Raw genomic sequence first — 10847 nt, 5'->3', positions numbered from 1 at the left:
AAGGAACCGGATTCTCTTTTCGTCACTTTCTATGACTTGCAAGGCTGTGGTGGAAGAATTCTAACCAGCCTTCACATGGCAAGATGGAATAATGTAATAGCCAGCCAAATATTCACAACAGAAGATGAGACTTCATAAAGTTCAGAACATGTGCACAACTATACCTCGATATGTAAGCCAGGAGGTATAATATATAATTAATTTTATAGCATAAAATTACCATAAAAGTATGTAATTATTGTAATCATATAATGTAATTGACATATTTTATAATCTTGTGGTTTTACACAAATTTCTTAACTATGTTTAGGAGCAGTATGAGTATGTTGGACAATATCAACAGTTTAAACATTCCAGATGAAAGGTCACCATTTAACAACTCCTAAAAATTGGATGGTCAAAACCATGCTTATCTATTTTTTAATATCAGATGAACTGTCCATTACAAACTTACTCCTCCAGAACAGCTGAACAAGCAAGCAATGTGAAGTTCTGTAGAAGACAAGGTCTTTGGTCACTCAAGAGGATTTCTCATCAGGACAGCACACCTTTCCACATAGTACTGATGGGAAAGCAACTTGACCAAAAAGCAAATACCAGTATTGGACTTACCTGATTTAGCCCCCTATGATATATATTCACAAAATTAAACAAGTTGAAAGACACCCGTTTATAAGTCAGCTAAAGATGTTTAGTGTGAAATAATGATCTTTGTTTAGACTTTGAGAAAGTAATTCCCTTCCAGGTGTGGTAGAGGTTGTTGGAATGCATGTTTAAAGGAGAAGAGTAATCACCACACATTTGCATTATCAGATCTATAAAAAATATATGAATTCAGTGACATTTTAGTGGCTTATGTATAGAGTTCTTTGGATTAGGATCTTATGCCTTTCCTGAAATTTTGTGATTCTGACATTGGAAGAGCATGGGCATTGCATGAATTGGCATAGTCCCATGTTAGGATTTCTTGTTAAACTTATATTGTATATGATAACATCAACTGACAGTTCAGACATGTTAGTTTAGCAAGTCTGATTCAAGTTGGGATGTAAAACCCAGTGTTCACAGTTCTGCATTCCTATGAGAGTGGCATCTGCTTAGGTTGTATAGAGGAGTAGGGTAGTGCACCTTCAGGCCATTGTGTGGGCAGTTACTAACATTTGGTTTTCATATAAATTGGTGTTGCAGGAGTTTACAATAGCAGCCTGTTTATAAGTCAGTTTGATTTCTCACTTGACAGCTGTCAGTAACGTCCGATCTCGTGGGGAAAGGTTTATTAATGATAATGAAGGCGCACTAATGCAAAATGTGTGCCTTGGTGAAACTCCAAAGTTGGAGTGGACTTTAGAAAGCTCATTAGGTAGGATTATTTATTTTGCTGCCACAATACACACGTCACTTTGATATTTCTGAATACTGTGTATGGTTCAACTTTCTTGATTTACTTCCAGTTTTTCAGTTAGGATAATTTGAAGGTATTTATTTAGAGACTTCAATTGATGCTTTTAAAAAGGCAGGTCTAGAAGTAAATGCAGAGAAAACTACATATGTTGCTGTCTTGTTGGCAGAATGCAGGGCAAAGTCATGACATACAGATAGCTAACAGATTTTTGAAAATATGGCACAGATCAAATATTTTGGAATGACAAATCAAAATTTGTGTTAAGGGGAAAATACAAAGGAGATTGAATTTGGGTAATGCTTGCTATGAATAAGTCCAGAACCTTGTGTCATGTTGTCTGTTCTCTAAAAACAAAAATTAGAATATACAAAACTGTTTGGGTTTGAAACTTGATCTCAGACATTAAGGGAGGAACATGGGCTGAGGGTGTTGAGAACATTTGGGCCTAAGAGAAATTAAGTTATGGAAGGTCGGAGAAGTCTACATAATTAATTGCTTCACAACTTTTACTCTTTTTCAAGTATAATTATAATGATCAAGTCAAGGAGGATAAGATGAGCAGGGCACATGATGGAGAAGAGTAATGCAAGATTTTGGTGGGAAAGCCAGAAGTAGTAGCCCACTAGGAAGATGATGTAAGTGGTGGATTTTTTTTATTGCTAGTGGGGTGGGACTAAGTCCCTTGTACTGCGGCCACTTCTGGCCTATGGTACCAGCCCCAGATGATAGGTGAGGGTGATTGTGGAGCAATTGGTGGAATGAAGATTGGCAGGGGAAACCGAAGTACTCGGAGAAAACCTGCCCCAGCGCCTTGTAAAGGAGTGATCATCTCCATAAAATTGCGAAATAACCATTTTTGGAGCCTTAACTTCATCATTCAACCCCCCATTAAAGAAAATAAGGTATTCGCGAAAACATTACGTTTACAGTGACAGGAACTTGAATTGGTCTAGCGTTCGCAATACGCTGCATTGGAAGTGACCCCATAGCGACGAAGGAAGAAATTCCATTGGATAGGAAAATACCCGTTGCAATGGTGGCAATGCTGAGCAGGGATATTAAATTATTTAGAATTTTGAATAACCTTACTTTGCAATACTGAACATGACATTAATTTGTACAGAATCATTTTTGGTTATGACACATTCCACATCCAACAGTAATTTTGAATAACTTTTAATCCAGGGAATACGGTGTCGTAATGTAATGTAAATTAATGAATAAGATTTCGGCCTTCTAGAATTAGATACCGTTCTTATGTAACACAGATATTTCTTTTTTGCAACTATGCAGTCACATACCACGGTCCTGTGGGTTTTTGGCACCTTTTAATTACATGTAAATGATCCGTGGTGTAGTTGTGTTACGCTTCCGTCAGCATCAGACCAAATCAGACGTGGCCCGTTTTGGACACATTACGTAGCAGTAGACGCAGTAGATGAATTATCATCAACGACGTTGGCTGAATCGGGCCGAATCGGCAGAATGGTGGATGGTAAGCCGTAATGGCAACGGTAACGTCGTAATTTTTGGAATTTGGGAATATGCCGTAGCGGAAACGAAGTTGAATGAAGAAAGATCCGTGCAAACCTCATGCTTGTTGCATTCAGAAGTGTCTGAAAGGTGGCTATATAGTCATTAGCAATGGTTCAGTGATATTTATTCTAACTTTTAATTTCAAGGAAGTAGATTATATTTGCAAAGAAGAAAGCCGTTAGCTATTAATGACAGCATCCTGATATTTGCATGTTGAAATACTATTTTGATATACTGTTAGGTGTAACATTTCTCAGTAGCATTTATGCATCACAACAGTACAAAATTTTTGAACTGTTCAAACCTGTGTGTGTTGCACCAATACTTCAAACCAGTAATCACCTCGATAAACATACTGTATTATCCTTTTTTTTTTTTTTTTTGCAGAAAACAGTTATCAGGAAGCTTCATGTCAACAGTTTATTGAATTGCTAAAGGAATGTTGTCGTAAATGGGGCAGTGCTTCAATCAGTTGTTCAGGAATTGATACTTCAGAAACTCCTTCACAGACAGTAAGAAAATGTATCTGTGTGTTCTGTGCCTGCCAGGTTTTTCCATGTCATTTATTTTATTATACATTCCTGATATACTGTTTAGCAGGTAATTATGTTTGCAGGCTCATATCCATTTGTGTCCATTACATGCCATCAGAAAATTTAATGTCAGAAAAACTTAAAATAAAAGCATAAAATTAAACTTTTCTGACCATTTTATCAAAGCGAGTCACTTACTTTGAAAATCTCTACTGAAAAGTTGTATACTACTACGTAATATTCTGAGGGAATAAATGCATTGCGCTAATGTTACAGAATTCAAGGAATTCAGTGTTTCATGTTACGAGTGGTTTACACCTCTGTCTTATGATTAGTTGCATATTCAGATGAACAGCTTGCAGCCTGTTACAACACAGTGTTGCTTGGAGAAGTTGAGAGAAGGACCTTAATTTTCTGAGATAAATTCAAACCTATGACAATCACAATGTAATGAGATATTTTATAAATCACATGATCACAGATTATGCTTGGCCAGATTTGTTTTTGAAGGTGTTTCAAGCTATAAAACAAAAGAGTTGAGCAATTTCAATACTTTCTAAAAATATCTTTTATTCTGTAATAAAATACTGCATTTCAAGAAGTGTGGGAAATTAGAGCATGGGCCCAAATCATAAACTGGATGGAAACAGACTTCATAATTGAGTTTACTTTTTAAATGTAACAGACTTTAACACAATGTCTGAAAGAAATGTAGTTTATAGAAGTTTTCAGGCCTCCACGGTGATTCAGTGCAAATATTGATCCATTTTTTATGTAATGGCACCCTATAGCTATAGGCTGTATTTCTGGTGGTTCAGAGTTCCTTACTGTTTCCATGAAATGAAAGATTTTCACCAGTGGTGTTGGGAGAAACAAATGCATATAATGTTTTTTGGAAACTCATGTGAAAGGGTCATTCAAAATGCCTGGACGTTGGTGGGACAATAATATTGAGATTAATTCTGGAGAATTTGGTTTTAAAGGTGTGAACTCAGCTAAGCAAGTTGTTTATCAAATAGCATTGCTTCTGGCTTACATTTGGGAATGACTAATTCAGATCTCTGCCAGCACATATATATTGACTAAGGACTTTCATGTCTTTCCTCGGTCCCTTCAGGCAAATGCCAGGAGAATACCTCAAATTACACCGACCACTTCCTTCCACATCTTACCCAATTCATTATTCACTGAGCATATACTCTTTGATCCTGTGTGATTGTGGGATACTGTATATCAATAAATAATAACATGCGTGAACTAGATTCTGCTATCATTGAATAAGATGGAGGGGTAAACTGAAAAGACACAGGTAAGAAGTGGTTATTATCTCTATCAAAGTACTGTCTTGACATTTACAGCAAGGGACTGAGGAAAACTGTGATGAACTCTGGTCAGATATTCATTAGATTTTTGAAGGCTGTGACTGTGAAGGTTAAGCTACAAAACTGTAAAATGGAACCTGCAGGAGATACAAAATGGTGTGCGTATATGCTCATGCATTCATGCTTCACTGGTGCCTGGCATTTGTGTTTTAAATTTAACCTTTTTCATCTGTGAATATGGTACTTACAGCAAGGGACTGAGGAAAACTGTGATGAACTCTGGTCAGATATTCATTAGATTTTTGAAGGCTGTGACTGTGAAGGTTAAGCTACAAAACTGTAAAATGGAACCTGCAGGAGATACAAAATGGTGTGCGTATATGCTCATGCATTCATGCTTCACTGGTGCCTGGCATTTATGTTTTAAATTTAACATTTTTCATCTGTGAATATGGTACTTTAAATTTCCTGATACCACAGAGTTTGTGGCAAGGTGTTCAACCAAGGATAGCAGTTTACTGTCTGGGAATAGGGAACATTGAATGTCACAGTACTTGGGTTATTGGTTATGTTTTAACTTGGGAATAACAGAATTGGTATTGAAAAACAGAGTGGTTTAACAGGTAGACCGTGTTCAATTCAATTCAGTTTATTTCAGATTCAAAAATAGATCCAGATACAGGCTGGGAAACAACCATTGGTTATAGAATGAGTCACAGATCAAAAAGCAAGCATTCCATTCCCACAGGAATAAGTCAAGGCATTCATAATATAAAACAAAATAAAAGAACATATCAGCCATATATACAACTCCCCCAGTATGGAACTCATGACTCATCTATTATTTCCATAAAATCCAAATACTTTAGGATGTGGAAAAGTAATATTAGGTAAATAAGTAGTACAAAGAACTAAGTGAAGACATAAGAATAGAACCAGAATACAATTAATCTTACCGACTAGTATATACAAAAAATTCATCCACAGTATAAAATGGGTGACAAGTCAAGGCATTTATAATATAAAACAAAAAAAAAAAAGAACATATCAGCTATATATATACAACAAAACTCCCCCAGTTTACAAAAACAACACAGAACCAAGACATATTATAGAACTTTCAAAGGTTTCAGGCGTCAGTACAAGGTGTTGCTGTTGCCCTAATGTGATGCATGCAGAAAGTTTAATGGTATATCGTGCATGGTACAGCAGTCAGTCTTTTAGTTGCTCATTTATTATGTTTTCCTCCCACAATTTTCTCATTTGCCTTATGAAATTGGCGATTGATGTTGAAATAATTTTGTGAAACAATTGCGGAGAAGTGAGCAAAGATGTGTAGATAAGCAAGTGAACTCGGGAGTTTCTCTCATAATCTTCAGCGTGCTATAAAGTAAGAGCCCGATTCCATGTGAAACTACATGATTCACTGACATGCCTAGGTTGACATTTCAATGGAATGAGACTTTTGAAAATTCAGTAAATCATATATATATGTGTCCCAGGTCAGCTGTTTTATTGACCTGCGTGTTTGTTGCTTCAAAAAAACGTCTGTTATAATCATGTANGGGGGGGGTGGGGGTATGACTTTGTTCCTGTTTACCAGAATATGGTAAATCCCTGTTATCTCAACATGCACAGGGAATGGTGTCTGCTGGTTGCATGAGAAGAAATCTTACACAAAACCAGTACAAGGTACAAACAACTTGTTTTCACTTTAATTCTTTTGTGTATGCCTTTCTAGGCATCATAGTGGATTGGTGCGTGAAAGCTTTTAGATACATTTGCTGTGACATGAGTACAGATTTGCCTGACATCAACAGAACAGTGGGTAGTGCTGGTGCTCGTGGCTGGGTGAACTACTGCATGGCAGTTGAAGATACATATGTTTGTAGTTGAATAACGTCATAAAAACAGTATTTTCTTTTTCATTTTGCTAGTTGGATGAGAATTATGGATGCTTGGATGCTGGATAAGCAGGAGTTCACCATAGTGCCTTGATGTGACCCATCTAATATTGTGTGGAAGTCTTTTATACATTTTTAAACATATAATAATAATAACAACAACCACCACTGAAATTTATTGGATGATCATGTGAGAAACATGGGGTTATGGGGTGTTTCTGTTTCCAGCCTGAGAACAAGAAACAATGAAGCCACCGCCTCCATTCATTCGACGGAAAGTTTTGAAGGATCATGGATGGATCAGGCGCAACCCTCGCCTGTTTGTTTTAACGTCCACTACATCTTGTTTGCTTATACTGTTCAGTCGTCCTCTGTATGATATTTTCATCAGGGAATATCCTCCTGTTCCTGCTGAGCCTCCACTGCAGAAGTGAGCCAATTGATGCAGTCATACCCATTAGTGTGAGTGATAAAAGAAGTTCTTGCATTTCTGCAATATTGAAGTTATTATGATAGTTATATAGAAAACAAAAGTACCTGAACAAGGCACAGAGAGTTGTACAGATGCCTTTATCAGTTATTGTATTTATCTGCTTCCAAACATGAGCAGAGAATATTAACCTCTCAGATTCTGTGGCATCGTGCATTTCACATATTGGATATCTGTACGGGTGGAAATGTTCACAGAATTGTGTGATAATTCATTTATGATTTCTGCTAGCTTCTGTATGGGGCACACGGCAATGTAGTTGGTTGAGGCACTATGCTGGAAGCTGGAAGGTCGCGCGTTCAAGTCCCGATGAGGTCATAGTATTTTTTCAGTTGACCTAATCCTTCCAGCCGCATTATGGCCCTGGGGTTGACTCAACCTCTAACAGAAATGAGTACCAGGAATTAATTAAATAATTTTCCTGGGGAGTAAAGCATGGCTGGCGTGTAAGGCTGACAAGCTTACCACTATCTTTGAGCCGATTGTCTAGATAATGTGGGACCCTCAACATCTCCCAACCCCATGGGCCTTCGCGGCCTGGTGCAGGGATAGCTTTACTTCTTGCTTGCTAGCTTTTGTATACAAACTGGGGACTTGTAAAGAAAACAGAAACTATAAATTACTCTCAAAACTACCTGCCTGTTGTATTCATACAAAAAAAACGTTTCCTGGTGTATGGTAACAAGTCTTCAATATTCCATTTAAAAAATAAATGCCCTGTTAATTTTGGAAGCTTGATACTGAAAGTAAGTTGAGCCTATAAAGTTTTAAGCATTTTAGTATGTGTGAAGAAACATATATCAGCCAGCTATTTGTTACCACAATTTAGACATCCATGCAGTATTTAATCCCTGCTAAAAGCAAATATTTTATATTCATGACATTGTAATAGTGTTGTCTGTGTTCATTGACCAGTGACATTATAATAGTGGTTTCAGCATATATTGATATGTCCTTCTGAAAATGGTCACTCCGACTGAAACATGTAGAGGATGAATTATTAAAAAAGCATTTATCGATCACACTGGAGGGTGTTGATGATCTTTTATACTGTCGCCTGTTGCCTATGTAATGCGATGAATAAATTCACGCGGCTCTTGGATTTGGCTAAGACGTTTATTGGTGTATATACTTTTATCTTTAATACAGAATTCTGAATAGGACCTCATCTTAGATTTATTTGCTTTTCTGTTATTCTGTGTGATGTTTCTGAAAACAGAGTTGGTGTTGCAGTACAGTATATTTAGTGAAACAGGTTTGATTGTGCTGTTCAGCATAATTCCATTTCTCTGAACTGTTCTGTCTTCAAGGGTGTGGTATAAAGAAAACACACAGATAAAGATAGTGTAAAGGTTGTCTGACATGTACACCTTACCACTAATGAGCAGTATAGCTGTAATGAAATTCACTGTTTTAGAATTTTTAGTGGTTTTGTTTGTTTTCAGATTTAGATAGTTTGTAATGGAATCTGTGCAGAAAGCTCGACAACGTTTGAGGCGCTATCCAGAGCTGTTGATAGAGTGCAGTGCCCCAGCTGCTGCATATGCCACCTGTGTGCTGGCCAAAGAGAATGTTAAGCAGGCCGAATGTGATCGTGAATTCCAAGAACTTCGACAGTGCTTACAGAGGGCTGCTCGTCGAATGGGAACCCGTCTTTGAACTTTCTTCTGAGAACTGTATCAAATGTGAATAAATTGAAGTAACATTTGTGTACATAATAGTGGCAACTTCTGGGATTGTCTGATGTACTGTAGCTGCTGTGATATGAAGAATATGTTGAGGATGAGTAGTATTGGTACCCATTGTATTCTGGGACTGTGCATTCGTTTTGCATTAATAGCCTATGGAGAGGTACATGACAGATTATCAGTCGTACAATACACTGATATTGACTACCGTGTTTTCACAGATGCAGCAAGGCACATGTTATTGGGGTCATCACCTTATAACCGTCATACATATCGTTACACCCCTCTTCTGGCTGCAGTCCTGACTCCCAATCTCATCCTGCATCCTGCATGGGGAAAACTTCTATTCTCTATGGTGGATATATGTGTTGCATTGTTAATACAATTCCTAGTTATAGCGCAGGGTTCATCTACACGTGTGGCCACATGGTGCTTAATGGCTTGGGTCTACAATCCCCTGGCGATCGTGATTGCCACACGTGGTAATGCGGATTCTATTTCTGCTATGTTTGTGTTGGGGACACTCCTGTTATTAGAGAAACAGTATTTCATGTTGGCTGGTGTGATGCATGGGTTAGCTATTCATGTCCGTCTGTACCCTATTGCATTCAGTTTGGCCATGTACCTTTCTGTGCATAAAGACAGGCATATATCTCTCATGAAAGAGGCCTTTTGCAGAAATGCTGTGAAACAACTATTATCAGACTTAAAGCCAACATGTAACCATGTCAAGCTTGTGTTGGCATGTTTGGCAACTCTGGGCAGTTTAACAGGTATGTGTTACGCATTATATGGATATCGTTTCCTATATGAGAGTCTCTTGTACCATCTGGGTCGACGAGACATTCGCCACAACTTCTCTGTCTATTTCTATTTGCAGTACCTTGGGTCTGATGCTCCAGCTGGTTTAACCCAACGGGTGCTCACATTTGTTCCCCAATTAATTTTGTTACTGGCTTTATCATGGGCATATGGATGTCGGCGAGATCTTCCATTTTGCGTACTGTCCCAGGCAATTGTGATGGTGGCATACAACCCAGTTCTCACTTCACAGTACTTTGTGTGGTTCCTGTCCCTGGTGCCACCGTGCCTGCCATGGCTATCCCTGTCATGTCATCAGGCCATTGCCATTACAGTTCTCTGGCTGGCTGCCCAACTGGCATGGCTGCTGCCTGCATATTGGCTAGAGTTTCGAGGCCAGGACACATTTGTGTACTTGTGGCTGCAGGGTATAGCTTTGTTTTGCGCTAATGTGGCCGTGCTGGGACGATTCATCCGGGCATACCAGCCAATGAAGATAGAGAAGTTGAAATGATTGTAACATTATAGCGTTAGCAGTCAGTCTAGTCCACACACCCTTTTCCTGTTTGTATGACATGTGACAGTACTTAATGAGTAACAAAGTTTAGTTCTGTAGCATCATTGTTGTTCCTCTTGGTCTTCGTCTCTCCACTCTTTCTCTGTTCCTTGCCTTAAGCTCTAGTGTTGGCTCACATGGCAAATCTCTTTTGGATGATTTGATTCAGGGATGAGATTGACTGTCTTTACTATAGTCTGTAGCTGCTTCTAGTTATTTTCATGCGTCAGATCATGTAAATAATAAAGGCATTGAAAACTTACTTTGGATGCAATAAATAATAAAAATAAAATATTTTGTTTGTTGTGGTGTTCAGTTTCTCTTGGACATTTCATGAACATATTTTATGAAATTAATGAAGCAATGAAATCACAGTACAAGATAATACTGTATTGTAGCATCCTGCTGCACTTTTCCATTTTATTGTAAATTTTATTTTACAATCTTATGTGCAACTATTTATTAATTTAAAATTTAAAAGTCACTTCTAAATTAAAAAAAAATAAATTTTAAACTTTTAAGGTAATAAATAGTTGCACATAATATATATGACATAAACACCGTCCCAAGTGCAACAATTTATTGTAGTTCTTTTGTCTTGCCCTCTTGTAGTGT

General features: G+C 37.7%; 1 protein-coding gene across 1 annotated transcript; it reads left to right on the top strand.

The window, feature by feature from the left end:
* Positions 1-8841: 8841 nt before the first annotated feature.
* Positions 8842-10697, top strand: LOC111862608 (GPI mannosyltransferase 1). The gene has a single exon (XM_023848130.2). The coding sequence runs from the start codon at positions 8931-8933 to the stop codon at positions 10188-10190; it is 1260 nt and encodes a 419-aa protein (XP_023703898.1). The 5' UTR covers positions 8842-8930; the 3' UTR covers positions 10191-10697.
* The last annotated feature ends 150 nt before the right edge of the window (positions 10698-10847 follow it).

This window comes from Cryptotermes secundus, unplaced genomic scaffold (genome assembly GCF_002891405.2).
Source record: "Cryptotermes secundus unplaced genomic scaffold, Csec_1.0 scaffold1813, whole genome shotgun sequence".
In the NCBI taxonomy this organism is placed as follows: domain Eukaryota; kingdom Metazoa; phylum Arthropoda; class Insecta; order Blattodea; family Kalotermitidae; genus Cryptotermes; species Cryptotermes secundus.
This window is presented reverse-complemented; position numbering and strand designations above follow the sequence as displayed.

Coding starts and splice junctions, on each gene's coding strand:
- LOC111862608 (XM_023848130.2), top strand. CDS start 8,931: ATGTACTGTAGCTGCTGTGATATGAAGAATATGTTGAGGATGAGTAGT.